The sequence below is a fragment of the Mobula hypostoma genome, chromosome 6 (genome assembly GCF_963921235.1).
Source record: "Mobula hypostoma chromosome 6, sMobHyp1.1, whole genome shotgun sequence".
NCBI lineage: Eukaryota > Metazoa > Chordata > Chondrichthyes > Myliobatiformes > Myliobatidae > Mobula > Mobula hypostoma.
Genome location: NC_086102.1, coordinates 90,705,868 through 90,721,651, shown reverse-complemented (window position 1 = coordinate 90,721,651; position 15,784 = coordinate 90,705,868). Strand labels below are relative to the sequence as shown.

At 42.6% G+C, this 15,784-nt stretch overlaps 1 protein-coding gene across 8 annotated transcripts in view; it reads left to right on the top strand.

Annotated features, from left to right (window-relative positions):
- akap11 (A kinase (PRKA) anchor protein 11) overlaps nucleotides 1-15,784 on the top strand; it is a 110,508-nt gene that overhangs the window by 43,684 nt on the left and 51,040 nt on the right. For all 8 annotated transcript variants that reach the window (XM_063051182.1, XM_063051185.1, XM_063051181.1 and 5 more), the window contains 2 exons: nucleotides 4,660-4,903; nucleotides 6,899-11,720. In XM_063051182.1, coding sequence (XP_062907252.1) covers nucleotides 4,660-4,903; nucleotides 6,899-11,720 — 5,066 coding nt within the window. The remainder of the gene's footprint in view (nucleotides 1-4,659; nucleotides 4,904-6,898; nucleotides 11,721-15,784) is intronic.

Genomic DNA, 15,784 nt, shown 5'->3' with positions numbered 1-15,784 from the left:
ATCATAAGCTTGCAGAAGAGGTTCCTTAAAAATCTGCCTCCTCAAACTTTTGATCATGTGCTCTAGTGTCTGCTGTTGTCACTTGCCATGGGGTTTTCTTCAATTGCATTGCTGAGAAAGGTGTTTGAGTTAAAGGTGCCACTTAAATCATCCAATAATGTAGAAAATCAATGGAGACTCTTGAGAATAAATAGTGCAGAGGTTTAATCTAAATTATGAATAAACCAACTACTGTGTGATGGAAGGCAAACTATTTCAACTATAATCTCCCATTGTCTAGCATTTTCAATGTATTGAGCTGAACCCATATTCATTATTCTCACATCAGAAATTCCTGTCTCATACATACAGTAGTAATGTTGCCAGAGAAGAAAGTTGGTATAGATACCTTAAGATGTTATGATGATATGATAACTGATGCTTTGCTTTCCTAATTTGGTGCTGCTTTAGAAATATTAATATTGGAGCTCTTTACTGCACTGGAAAATGTTCTGACTACTGGATCAGTTTGTTTCCAGTACTTAAGATCACAGAAGCTGTCATCAATTTGGAAAAATGTGTGCAGTTTCAAACTTGCCTCCAGATGTGATAAATTCTATCACCCTTGAGACTCCCAACCACAGATTCTGCATCATGTAACCACAGTGTAGTAGCATGGCCCCTCTGTTCCTCAGTAGGGTTGGCACTTGATTCTTTTGTTATTTATTTCTGATGTAAACATAATCTCTTATTTGAGTGGATTGCAATATTGGGCACTTTTACTTCTCTCCGGATGCTTGTCTGCTCTATCTCACTCCCTCAGCTGTGCTTGTCATATTTTTTCTACAAACAACCTATTTTCCTACCTTAATCTTGTATTTACCCTAACTCCCTCCATAGTGTACAGTTACTACAGTCTATCTAATGGACTGTTACTTCTGTGTATCCAACAAATAGCTGTTTGACATTTTACTTCGCTATCTTGGAAGACCTGATTTTTTCTGACTTAAAATCTGGAAATGTTACTCTTTTTTTTAAAAAAACATCATTCTCATTCAGAGGAATGACAATAAGAAAAAGTTTTGAAGAGCCATGAAGAAGATTAATTTTACTATTTGTTTTCAATCCTAAGATTACAATAAATTTGTGCTCTATGGGAATTAATTTTGTTCTTTACGTGTGCCTCGCACATTTTTAGAGATTTGATCCATACACAGTGAGAGAAAACAGCATTTGCTCAGAATTCCTTTAAATATTGGAAGTCGATTAGCAGTGAAAGCTACTCACACTGAAGCAGTCCTTAACTGGAAGTTGAGACTTGCTTCAGTGTTATTTAAAGGGAATGAAGCTGACTTGTTTCTGTAAAGCAATGTGAAACATCACAATTCTTCCAAATAATTACAATGATATTTGCTGTATCCACCATTTCCAGTCCTCCTGCCAAAACTTGTTGCCGACATCTTTTGGAATCTTGTTTGCATGTCTGACCACACAGTCTTGGACACAAGCATGATCATATGTCTGACCCACTCCTCCCACCCCATCAACTGATCATCTCAATTCAAGTCGCTTCTGTAAGACTGAGGCATAAGCGACCGTAGATCCTAGAATTTGGAGCAACAATCAATCTGCTGGAGAGAGTGAGAATAAAGGGATCCTATTCTGGTTGGCTACGGATTACCAGTGGTGTTTCACAGGGATCAGTGTTGGGTTCGCTTCTTTTTACATTGTACATCAACGATTTGGATTATGGAATAGATGGCTTTGTGGCTAAGTTTGCTGACGATACGAAGATAGGTGGAGGGGCCGGTAGTGCTGAGGAAACGGAGAGTCTGCAGAGAGACTTGGATAGATTGGAAGAATGGGCAGAGAAGTGGCAAAGGAAGTACAATGTTGGAAAGTGTATGGTTATGCACTTTGGCAGAAAAAATAAATGGGCAGACTATTATTTAGATGGGGAAAGAATTCAAAGTTCTGAGACGCAACGGGACTTGGGAGTCCTCATACAGGATTCCCTTAAAGTTAACCTCCAGGTTGAGTCGGTAGTGAAGAAGGCGAATGCAATGTTGGCATTCATTTCTAGAGGAATAGAGTATAGGAGCAGGGATGTGATGTTGAGGCTCTATAAGGCGCTGGTGAGACCTCACTTGGAGTACTGTGGGCAGTTTTGGTCTCCTTATTTAAGAAAGGATGTGCTGACGTTGGAGAGGGTACAGAGAAGATTCACTAGAATGATTCCGGGAATGAGAGGGTTAACATATGAGGAACGTTTGTCCACTCTTGGACTGTATTCCTTGGAGTTTAGAAGAATGAGGGGAGACCTCATAGAAACATTTCGAATGTTAAAAGGCATGGACAGAGTGGATGTGGCAAAGTTGTTTCCCATGATGGGGGAGTCTAGTACGAGAGGGCATGACTTCAGGATTGAAGGGCGCCCTTTCAGAACAGAAATGCAAAAAAATTTTTTTAGTCAGAGGGTGGTGAATCTATGGAATTTGTTGCCACGGGCAGCAGTGGAGGCCAAGTCATTGGGTGTATTTAAGGCAGAGATTGATAGGTATCTGAGTAGCCAGGGCATCAAAGGTTATGGTGAGAAGGCGGGGCAGTGGGACTAAATAGGATAAAATGGATCAGCTCATGATAAAATGGCGGAGCAGACTCGATGGGCCGAATGGCCTACTTCTGCTCCTTTGTCTTATGGTCTTATGCTAGAGGTTAAAAAATCATTGAATAGTTCTTTTCCTCCTACAAGTGCTGCTTGACCTGCTTAGTTCCTCCAGCAGATTGTTTGTTGTGTGAGATTGAATTGTGCTGCAGGAACAATCTAAATATCTGGAAATTGCATGTTTACCCCAGGTCACTCTCCGCAGCTTGCTATGAAACTGTTGAAAACACAGGAATAAGTCAAGAAAGGGGAAGCTAGATTTTGTTATTATTTGAGGACTAGTTCTATGCCATCTTATCACTAGTGTCAGAAAGGGCCATCTTCCTGGAACTTTCCAGGAACTTTGTGAATTAGTGACTTGAACAGTAATTGTTTAATTATCACCACAAGCACTACCCTGGCTTGAAAAGATGATCCTTGATCACCTTTCGGAGCAGCCTAGCCATAGTTGCTCATATTCTCAGGACAGTTCTTCATCTATTGTAAGAAGTATAGAACATGGTCTTCAGTTTTATTCAGTGATACATTCACTAGAAGAGGCCTTGTTTGGTCAGACCTAGTACTTGTTTATATGATTACCTGGGTTTTTTTCTTGACCCAGGACATTTTGGTGAGTCATTTGCAGTCTTGTGAATGCTGCTGTTTTAATGTTTTCAAAGATCAAAGTTCTAAGATTTGTCTGCTTGCAGGCAACCAGAAAGCAAGAACCCAATTTTAAAAAAAATGACCAACACGAAATGCACAGGGAAAGAAGAAAAACAGATCACGTAAACAATAAAAGGAAAAACAGCATTCTGAACCAAATTGTGTCAGTAGACCCGAACCCCGGTGCAGCTGGAGTAGGCCTTAGCCTCAGTTCATCATATAGCAGGGAAAATTACCATGAAGCTTGCAGACACAAAGCAGGTAGCAACCAGAGCAGTCTCACCATCTCAGCCTCAGCACCGAAGAGAGCGGAGCAGAGCCAGCTCAACCCCTGCCTATGTTCCTGACACCTTGCCTTTTCAGTTCATTTGGCCCAATGTTTAAATTGTCCAAGCACTGGGTGGCTCCTCCATACTTGGACCCGGGCCCCACCACAGTGACACATTGGGCCACTTATGGTCCATAGTCTATCTCTCCAAATTAGCGATGGGTCGTGCCTCATTTCTGGCTTAGGTGGACAGGCTCTGAAACAACTCTGATTCAACTTTTCTCCAGTCCACTTGCTCCATCTTTGCCTACGAAGTTCCAACTTCTCCTGAAACATGCCTCAACCTTGATCCAACTCCATCTTGCACCCACGTGCCTCGACTCTCAGATCAGCCTTGCCTTCGCTTGCCCCTTCATTGTTTGTGGTGATCATTTGCCACAATTTTCCATATCAGAAACATTACTAATAGAGTGTTTAGTTGAATTTCCTGCTTTGAAAACCACCACTAAGCTCTTGTCCCTCTTAAGCTAGAAGTTGAAACATAGATTACATCAGAAATTTCTTTGATTCTTTATGGTAGTTCTTCATGCAGACAGAAAATGTAAAGGATAATTGGAATTGAAAAATTTGCTCCTTTAAAGTCATAGAGTTATACAGCACAGAAGTATGTCTTCTAGCCAGGCAAACCTGTACCAACATCGACCACCCATTTACACTCATTGTACAATAATTCTACTTTTATTCTTGCCTCTTATTCCAGCAACTCATCCAGATTCTACTACTCACCTGCACACTAGGGACAATTTACAGCAGCCAATTGACCTACTAACTCACACCTCTTTTGGATGCGGGAAGAAGCTGGAGCACCCGGAGAAACATGGTTACAGAGAGAATGTAAAAACTCCACATAGACCGCACCCAAATTCAGGATTGAGTCTGGGTCACATTAACTGTGATGCCATGCACTGAATGATATATTCTTATTTAAAATCACCATTTGAAAATGTAACAGTGAAAAATAAGTTGTATTTATAATCTCCCCATTGATACTTGGCTTTTTACATCATAAAGAAATGCTGTTTGAATTTTTTTTGTTTGCCAGGTGGTTTGCGTAATGAATCATCCTCCATCCCTGTACTGCAATGATTCTGTATTCTCCCTGCTTAGCAAATATACAACAGGAATTCAGTTTTCTTTGGAGTCCCAGTCAACATCAAAACGTCAAACTGATGCATACCTTGTAGAGGAGGATGACACCAATCAGTCAGTATCATCCATTGAGGATGACTTTGTGACTGCTTTTGAACACTTGGATGAAGAAGCAGTAACTGCATTTGGATCAGCAGGTAAATGTAATCCACTGCCAATTTTGTCACGAAGATTAATCCTCCAAAATTGTTGAAATTGTACTTTTATTGTTAAGTACGTAATTTGGGCAGCAGTCCCACAGCGGAGTTCAGTCTTGCACTGATTCCCAAGCATTGCATGGTCAGATCCTGTGCATCCTGAGTTGGCAAAGGTTCTAAGACCCTGCTAACTTAAATGAGGCTTAGGAAGTCAAGGGGAAAGTAAGTTTCTAAACTTTATTTTGCTTTGCTTCAGTGTTCCTAATATTTGCTTTAGTGTATTTTTATTCTTTTTAATTTCAATTTTAGTATTTAGATGTTATTAAAATCAGCAGGTGAAACCGCATCCCAATTCTGCTATTTGTAAAGGCTGTCAGGGTTATGTCTGGGATAGAGTCACCTCTCTACACCATTTGATACCCTGTTGCCCTGAGACCACACGAAGGGAAATTCACCCCTTACTCGCTCTGGTCTGTATGTGAATTGCCTATAACTGTATGCTTTCCTCTTAATGTTCTTTGAAGTGGTCTAGCAGTGAAATAGATAGTTAGAGAAACTATGGCATAGGCAGGTAAGTGGAAGTACAAGTCTCCCCCACATCCTGAGAACAAAAAGTAACCTCATTATGAAGATATTGCTGTAATTTGTTCCAAACTATTTTGGGAGGTTGGGGGTGTGTTATGCCAATTCAGTGCAGGCTTACAATTACTTCAATAATTCAACTTCAGTTTAGTATTCAGCTGAAGATAATTTGTGATAAGGATAGTTTTCCATACCAGTTTTCCTATCAATATCAGTTTTTCTTATGAGCAATGCTTTCTATGAAGGTTATTGGAAATTTCCTTTTTGGTTTAGAGATGCTGTGTTTTATAAATACTAATTAATATTGACTAATTTTGATAAAGGATGTATTAAATTTTAGAACTACAGTTATAATCTTTCAAGCGGGAGTTATGTCTAAAGCTTGCATATTTCTGTAGCAGACCAGATCGAACTGGTCCAATAATACTACAGACTCCATTGTATGTTGCGGTGTTGCTTCTGGGAATGTAATATGCCTGCTGTACAAGATGGTTGGTATAATGGGTTGTGCTATTTTATTACTTGTCAAATATTGTCCTTTTCAGTTAAATTGCAGACATGTTCCACTCTGACCAGCAGGTTTATTTAAATCACAATCAATTTATACATTGTAGCGCATAGCAATCAAAAGGGCCTTAAGTATTTTCAGTGCATTGTACCAGAGTGGGAACTAACAAGACAGAGCTGTTTCTGACTTAAACAAACTAAAAATGAAATAACTGCAATTTGAAAAGGACATGATTAAATTTTGGCCACTACATTTGATGAAAGATCTTGACCTGAAATGTTCACTCTGTCTTTTTCCACAGATGCAGCTGCACCTATTTGCTGAAATTGCTGGAGTAATTTTTTTCTTTTCATTTTCCAACATCTGGGGCCATTTTGCCTTTGCCTTTTTCAAACATGTCAAGTTGCAAGGACTGTACTAAAACCAACATATTAAGTGTTTAAATTATAATTCAATCAGCTTTCTTCCTCTCTGGTAAATGAGCTTGGTGCTATCTGATGCAAGGTCACAAAGCAGAAGCAGATGAATTTCCCAGTTTAGATCATCAAAGTGGACTAGGTTTAACCAGTCCTGTATGGGGTATTCTTAAATTTTATATTAACATTGATAACAGAGAGTGGCATGAAAGCTCTCTCTTTGCCATGTTCTGCTGTTCCAACAGCTGTCTTTCATGGGAACGTTTCTGCCCTATCAAGGTCCTTATGTTATATCAGCTGAGGAGCGCAAGTAAATTTCGTTCCAATACAATATGCATTGTTGATTCCTTGATGGACAAACTATTCTCACATAACACACACATCTTTTGATAGAAAATACACTAAGGTGATATTAGTAGCTCCAGTTAATTTTAAAAGGATAATTTTGGTAATGATATAAAATGTATTTTTTTTATTTGTGAACTGTAGGCTTTGATCCAAGTACACCAAAACTCCAGCGAGAAGTTGGTCTTCAGACCTTTGCACCGGATTTTGCAGAGTTGCCAGTTCATGCCGGCTCTTCCCCAAGCCCCATCTTTCCTCCATTGCTTGATAATTCAGCATTTTTGGGACCACCACCATCTGCTAAAAGTTCTGTCGTAACATTAAGCTCGAGGCAAAGGAGTTTTTACAAATCATGTAATGCTCCTGAAACAAGATCCAACAATGGACTTAAGTCTGGGTCCTCTGTATCCCTATCAGAGTCTGAAGATTCTGAAGGCTCAAGTCCAAGTCCAGTCATCTTTCTGGATGAAGAAGGCTACCAGAGGAGTCTGAAGGCTAAACTAAAATTGCCCCAGATCCCAATACTCAAGGATGACATTGAGGATTCCGACTCCGAAGTAAGTGAATTTTTCGACAGCTTTGATCAGTTTGATGAACTAGACCAAGTGGTCAGTACATATACCACCCTGAAGGTAGGGTCTAGCCCTCAAAATCCATCTCAGAAAAACAAGCCTGCTGTAAAGCTGTGTTCTGACTCCTTACTGAAACAATGCACTAATGCAGTTGCTGCTATGAACCCGCAGAAGTTTGACCACCCAGTCCTTCCTGCTGATGTGAAAAAACCCACTGCTCGAAAGGCAGAGTCTCCCTACAACAACCTGTCTGATGTTCCAGATTCACCTCGCCCACAACATAGTTCAGGAGAAGAGAATAGCCCCCTCTTCAGCCCCATCCATTCATCAGCATTCAGTCCCCTTGCAGCTCTGAGTGGGTCTGAGTGTTCAGGGAAGATGCAGGCCATTGGTACTGAAATTGTTAAAGCACAAAACAATGGAGCACTTTCTGACAGTTACTCTCAATATGCAGGTGATGTTTCGCACAACATCATCAACTCTGTTTTCAGGTATCCTCACGCTGTTGGCTTTGAGTATAAGAGGATGGCAGCTTGCCCTCAGGATAGATGTTGGTCACACAGAGTTGAAGAACAAAACATAACAGTTTCCAATGAAAATTCTGACATGAAGCTACCCACAGCTCATTCTCCTGCCCAGCAGACTTATTCAAACAAGTTCAAGGATGGCATCCAGCTAATTGCTACAGAGCTAGTGGAGAAAAGTTTTAGCAGTGCCTTTAAGGACCTGCAGAATGGTGTTTCTTCTTGCACTAGTGCCCTGTGCCACCTGGCTGCAAGGTTGACGTCCTCTGTCATTCATATGGCCTTGCAAGAGATTAGTGCAAGGCGAACATTCTTACAGAAGAAGAGTGCTATTAATGAGTTAGCAGATTATTTGGTGGGCAATGCAATAGCTGGAGCACTGCGGGAACTGGAGTTCGTCAAGAAACAAATCTTTAACAATGCTGTTGCCCGATTTGCAACTGATCTTGCCGAGGAACTTATTTTTGAGGGAATCATGGAGGTTTGTCAGTTCTCCCACCCAACAACGCCTACATCAATAACAAGCTGGTCATTCGATGACGAGGAAAAGATTGTGAGCTCCTATGCCAGAGATTTGTCGGAGTCAGTCCTACAAGAGGCCTTCATTGAATTGTCTCAAGTGGATGTGAGCTTCACAGCACAAGCTGCAATTAGCATTTCTGTGGACAATATTAAAAATGTTGGAAAAGATGTGGCCCAGGCAATGAAGACTGCTTATGGCCCAAGTGATATCCAAGAGAGAATGTTATTCAGAGATCTTGCAGGGTGTTATTCTAATGCTATGGCAAGCAATTCTGTTGATGATTCGAATTTGACTGGGAAAGAGTGTACCGTACAGAAAGCTTTGCTTTGTGTTTCCGGCATTGCGGGTGGTGTATCTGTTCCTCGTGCTGCCAAGGCATTTTCTTGCAATTCTTTGGACTCCCCTCTGACGTCATGCATTCATCTTGTGTCATCGAAGCTGAGTTCAACACAAACTACAAATGCAGCTCCTGAGAGATCCTGTTCAGGGAACAGTAAAATAGATGAGGTGCAATCTGTGCACTACGTTGCTCAGCAAAAGGATTCTACAAGCCATGTTACTTGTAGTGAGCATGCTTCTGGTGACAACGCCTTTCAGTGCTCTGAGGCAGCTAACACTGGCCAAGGAACAGTGCAGCACAATGGCGGCTTGGTCACTACTGATGCTGTGCAGAAAAATTGGCAAACAGGAGCAATGATTGATATAGTGGTAAATAATCCTTTTGACTTGGTGACCCCACCTGAAGTTGAATGTGTGGCAAAGGATGTTACTTCTAAGTTGGGTGAAAAAACACTAGTTGAGCATATTACTGATTTGCAATTTACAACAGAGTTGACCGAAGGGAATGTAATGAATTTAGTAGATGAAGTAAAAACGAAAGTCTCAAACTCTCAAAGGGTACTTTGTTCAGGTCTGTTTGCAACTGGCAGTAAGGAAGCATTTATGAGACTTGGAGAGATACCAGAGGGCCAGCTACACGATCAGCTATCGGTTGAGAAAATAGTTTTATGTGGTCCAACTCAGTATGCATATTCTCAGTCTCCCGACATGTTGCGAACACCTCCTGTGTCGCCCACTGAATTTATTCCCAGTAAAGGCTTGACCATCCCACAGCATTTTGCACAGGAGCTTAAGGGTCACTTAGCAGAAGAGTTTCCTCCATGTACTCCACCACCCAGTCCCACTGTGGTATTCAAGGACTTAGAGGTAGAAAGTGTAGATGGTGTGGGTGGCCCAGAACTTGCTCTTACTCTAAAGTCATTGACTGCACAGCTTCAAGGTCACATCTCAGCACCAACTTTCCAGACTTCTTTGGCTGAGATCAGTGAACCAAGCAAAGAGATGAGCACAGGTATGCTGGGAAAGCAGCAGATTGGGCTTAATAAGGATGGACTATTTCCAGAGGAAGGTCTTGCCAGTATAGAAGGCAGCTCAAGTGGGTCTCCTGGAACACCACCACCAACCCCACAGCAGTCGACCCGTGAAAAAGATCTGAAGAGTTTCACTCGGAAGCTTAAGGGGGAGCTGGCTAAAGAATTCATGCCAGTAACCCCTCCATCCACCCCGCATAACCATTCCATTCCAAACATGGCAGGGCTGAGTCAAGACACTGAGGAAAAGGCTGAGTTTGTGCTGAAGCTCATGAGGTCACTGTCTGAAGAGGTGCTGGATAATGAGGAGGATGAAAACTTCGACTTCATAGGGGGGCACGCAGAGGCGAGGGAGCAGGTGAGCCCAAGTCCAAGTCCAAGCCCAAGCCCCAGGCAGGGCACAAAGGTTTTGGAAAAGGAAGAGCTGAAGTTGGACATCAAGAGGCAGGCTCTGCAGTATTCCAATCAGCTGGCCTCTGGCATCGTTTCCATGGCAACTGAAATCGCAGCAATTTGTGTGGAGGATGCTAGGAAATGCGATGGCAAGGAGCTCGTGTGCTTTGGGATGTCACCCAGCCACCTACGGAAGGTAGCTGTTCGGAGTGACCTGCACAACAGACATGCAGTTGCTGAAAGGAATGCACCAGAAGAGACTGCAGGTTCTTTGTTGAGCTATGCAGGGAGGGTGGCGGGAGAGGTTATTCGGGATGCCAAGAAAGTCCTGAGTTCCAAGAAACATAGAGTTAGAAAATTGAAGAGGGACGACTTCCTGGCAGAAAGCAATGAATCCAGCTGTGGAGAGCAGGATAGTGTAGGGATTGAAGGGCTAAACACCATGGCAGATCAGTGGTCCCGAGAGCTTGTGGATTCTGTGCTTCATTCTCCCCAAGGTGGGCTCGTGTCCAAACATTCGAGCTTTGAGAGTGTGACTGATGAGTACGCAGAATACATCATGAGAATGATCAGTAGAGAAGCAGGAAATGGTGAAGTAATAGTAGATCATTATGCCAGTAAGCTCGCCTTTAGGACTGTGAAAGTAGGCCTGGAACAAGCAGCCAGGAGAATAAAGCAGAAGTATAAGAGAAGACTTCTGTCCTCACAACAATTAAGGAGCGACAGTGGGTGCAGAGAACTTTTCAAGTTTCTGGCAAGGGAGGAGACACAAGACACCGGTTCCTACAGGAGAGGCCATGATCAAAGAATGAGCAGAAGAGATTCCAGGGACCTAGAAAGGTTTGCAGAATCAGTTGCCCAAAATATCACATATGAAGTCACACAGAAAATGAACACAGCCTCTGGTATGCAAGGCCTATCCAAGTCTCTGACAGACTCTTGCCTCTATGAAAGGTCACAGCTGGAACAGATGGCTGAAGACCTTATTAAGAAGACCTGGACCTGTTCGATACAACCCATTATCCAGAGGAATAAACACTATCACAGCATGGGAAGTTTAAGTGATTATGGATACTGCATTGCCAGCACCAATCGAACCTTTGAACATTATGTTGGAAAAAATGCTGGTGAAACTCTCCATCTCAAAGCCGCCGGGGATGATGGGGATGTTTTGGATGTCAGCAAACAAAAAGAATGTTTAATGTATGCTGAAAAGTTGAGAGGGGTTGTTTTACAGTGCTCCTCTGCAGAAAAGGAATCAAGAAATTACACTAACAGGTTAAATTCACAGACTGGTGGGTTCTGCCCCAAAAATGCCACGGGGCATGCCAGTAAACCACTTACAAGGCCAGAGTACTATGTCAATGGAGCCTGTCAGCTCGATGTACCGAGAATCCATATTGACATGGATCAGAGGGGAATTTTTCCAGAAGATTTGATGTCCGTAGCCATTGAGAAAGCCAAGAGCAATACAAGCCTGGCAGCAGACAGTGGTATTGGACAGGATGGTGCAAGTTTCACTGAAAGTCTTGCTGCAGAGATAATGACTTCAGCCATGATCAATGCCAGCCAGTCAATCACAAGGTAAATAAAGATTGTCCTCCTGTTATTTTATATTAAGTAGAATTTTGATAGTTATTTCTTGTCCTCCCAAAGGCCAGTTGCAAGTAGGGTGTTATCATCATCTTGTGCGGTATATTTGGGGTGGAATTCACTCAAAAACATAGACACTAAAAGAGATTTGCAAGCAGTCAGCAGATTTCCCATCCATCTCCTCAATGATAGTTTATGGTCAACATCCATTGGCTGTTAGGAACAATTCATTTTTCACTGGTAATAAGCCAATTCCGGAAATCCATCTATCTTGTCGTCACTTACGTTGTTACCCTTCTAGGTCTGTACTCTTAATAACGATTGAAGGGCATCAAACAGAGAAATCTTGCTCGCACCAACCCTGTTTTATCATTGAACATCATTACCCAAGAAACAGCACTTTGGATGGGAAGCCATAAACAGATTGCTTCTTAACCTGGGTTTGACTTCAACACACAAGTCCAGATGTAGCCAAGTGTCTTTTCCATCAGTCAATAGTTCCTTCAGATTCTGTCTGTTCATTGCTGTTTGTGCACTGTGAATTCATTTACTTCTAAAATCCTCATCTTTTTACCTCCTGAACTATTACCTCTTCTACTATAGCATCATACTATGCAAAAACCTGATGTCACCAAAATCTATTATTCGTGACCTGAAGTGCACCACATATCACTTAACCTCTCATCTCTACGCTGTTGATTTACAATGATTCCTTGGTTTCAAAAATCTTCACTTTAAAATTCATACCTTTGTTTTCATAACTTTTTATGCTTCTATTATCCTGTCTGTCTCTGACCTCTCTTGGCTTCTTAGATCTCTCTGGTCCTTGAGTTGTGACCTCAAGTGCCTCCCCAATTTCCTTCACTTCAACAATGACAGTGCCTGCAGCTTCATGGGCTCCAAAACCTGGAATTGCCTACTCAAATTTCCCTACAGCACTCTACCTCTCCTTTAAAATTCATATTAAATCGACTGTTTAATCGAGATTTTTTTTTAGATTGGATTATGAGGACACTCAATCCTCGTTTATTGTCATTTAGAAATGCATGCATTAAAAAATGATACAATGTTTCTCCAGAATGATATCACAAGAAAACACAGGACAAACCAAGACTAAAACTTACAAAACCACATAATTATAACATATAGTTACAACAGTGCAAAGCAATACCATAATTTAATAAAGAGCAGACCATGGACGTGGTTAAAAAAAGTCACAAAGTCCCGATAGCCTCATCATCTCATGCAGGCGTTAGAAGGGAGAAACTCTCCCTGCCATGAACCTCCAAGCTCCGTAAACTTGCCGATGCAGCACCATTGGAAGCACCCAACCACAGCAGACTCTGAGTCAGTCCGAAAACTTCGAGCCTCCGACCAGCCCCTCTGAGCACCATCCTCTGCCGAGCGCTTCGACCCCGCCCCGACCACCGAGCAACAAGCAAAGCCGAGGACTCGGGGCCTTCCCCTCCGGAGATTCTGGATCACACAGTAGCAGCAGCAGTGAAGCAGGCATTTCAGAAGTTTCACCAGATGTTCCTCCATGCTCTCACATCCATCTCCATCAAATCAGGATTGTGCACGGCACCCTACTTGACGAATAACAGACACCACCACCGGAGTGGCCGCTGCGAGCTGCGTCGCGCTGCCATCTTCTCCTCCCTCCTTTTAGTCACCCATTTAATATCATCATGGAGACACAAGAGACTGCAGATACTGGAATCTAGAGCAAAAACAAATTGGAGGAAACTAACAAGTCAGACAACATGTAGGGGGAATGGCCAGTTGACGTTTCAGATCATGGCCATCTGGACTAAAAGAGGGGAGATAGGTAGTATAAAGAAACGAGAGGAAGAGATGGATGAAGATGTGACCAGTCCAGATGAAGGGCCTTGACTCTATACAATGACTGTCCATTGCCATCTATAGTTATTGTCTGACCCACAGTTTCTCCAGTGTTTTGTGTGTTACTGCAGATTTCAGCATCTCCAGTTTCTTAGCTCTCTAAAAATCCAAGTTGTTGATGTTTTATTACTGAAGAGTAGGAATTGGTGGGTACTTGATTCATTGATTTAAAAATTACATAGCATAGAAATGCAACTGTCTTTATACTCTGCACTATCAAAATGGATCAAAAACCTCTCACCTAGAATTTAGTTCTAGTCTCACCCAACCTCAGTGGCAAAAGCATGCTTGCATTTACCCTATCTATACCCCTCATAAATTTCTATGCCTCTATCAAATCCCAGGTATTCTCCTACACTCCAAGGAAAAGAAGTCCTAATCTGTTCAACCTTTCCATATAATTCAGGCCCTCAAATCCCAATAATAAACATCCTTGTAAATTTTCTCTGTACTCTTTCAATTTTATTGATATTTTTCCTATAGGTAGGTGACCAGAACTGCACACGATACTGCAAATTAAGCCTCATCAACAAATCCCAATTCCTATTCTCAGTACTCTGATCTTTGAAGGCCATTGTGCCAAAAACACTTTTTGTGGCCCTTTCTACTCATGACGCCAGTTTCAAGGAATTTTGTATTTCTAGATCCCTTTGATCTGCTGCACTCCTCGGTGTCCCAGTCTGGGTTGCCCACTGACGTGCAACCTTCTCATACTTCTCTGCATTAAATACCACCTGAAATGAAAAGAGAAATTGCTGGAAACACTAAGCAGGTCAGGCTGATGAAGGATCCCAAACCTGAACATCAATCAGAATCGGTTTTATGATGTGTCGTGAAATTTGTGAACTTAGCAGCAGCAGTACAATGCAATACATGATAATATAGAAAGAAAAAAAAAACATGTAAGTAAATCAGTTACAGTAAATATATATGTATATTACATGGATTAAAAATAGTGCAAAAACAGAAATAATAGAAAAAAAAGTGATGTAGTGTTCATGGGTTCAATATCCATTTAAGAATCGTATGGCAGAGGGGAACAAGACTGAATCACTGAATCTCCGCCGCATCTGCTCTCAGGATGAGGCTTTTCATTCTAGGACGAGGGAGATGTCTTCATTTTTTAAAGAAAGGGGCTTCCCTTCCTCCACTATCAACTCTGCTCTTAAACGCATCTCCTCCATTTCACGTACATCTGCTGTCACTCCATCCTCCCACCACCCCACTAGGAATAGGGTTCCCCTGGTCCTCACCTACCACCCCACCAGCCTCCGGGTCCAACATATTATTCTCCGTAACTTCCGCCACCTCCAACGGGATCCCACCACTAAGCACATCTTTCCCTCCCCCCCTCTCTCTGCATTCCGCAGGGATCGCTCCCTACACAACTCCCTTGTCCATTCGTCCCCCCCATCCCTCCCCACTGATCTCCCTCCTGGCACTTATCCGTGTAAGCGGAACAAGTGCTACACATGCCCTTACACTTCCTCCCTTACCACCATTCAGGGCCCCAAACAGTCCTTCCAGGTGAGGCATCACTTCACCTGTGAGTCGACTGGGGTGATATACTGCGTCCGGTGCTCCCGATGTGGCCTTTTATATATTGGTGAGACCCGACGCAGACTGGGAGACCGCTTTGCTGAACATCTATGCTCTGTCCGCCAGAGAAAGCAGGATTTCCCAGTGGCCACACATTTTAATTCCACATCCCATTCCCATTCTGACATGTCTATCCACGGCCTCCTCTACTGTAAAGATGAAGCCACACTCAGGTTGGAGGAACAACACCTTATATTCCGTCTGGGTAGCCTCCAACCTGATGGCATGAACATTGACTTCTCTAACTTCCGCTAGGCCCCACCTCCCCCTCATACCCCAGCTGTTACTCATTTTTATGCACACATTCTTTCTCTCACTCTCCTTTTTCTCCCTCTGTCCCTCTGAATATACCTCTTGCCCATCCTCTGGGTCACCCCCCCCCGTCTTTCTTCCCGGACCTCCTGTCCCATGATCCTCTCGTATCCCCTTTTGCCTATCACCTGTCCAGCTCTTGGCTCTATCCCTCCCCCTCCTGTCTTCTCCTATCATTTTGCATCTCCCCCTCCCCCTCCAGCTTTCAAATCCCTTACTCACTCTTCCTTCAGTTAGTCCTG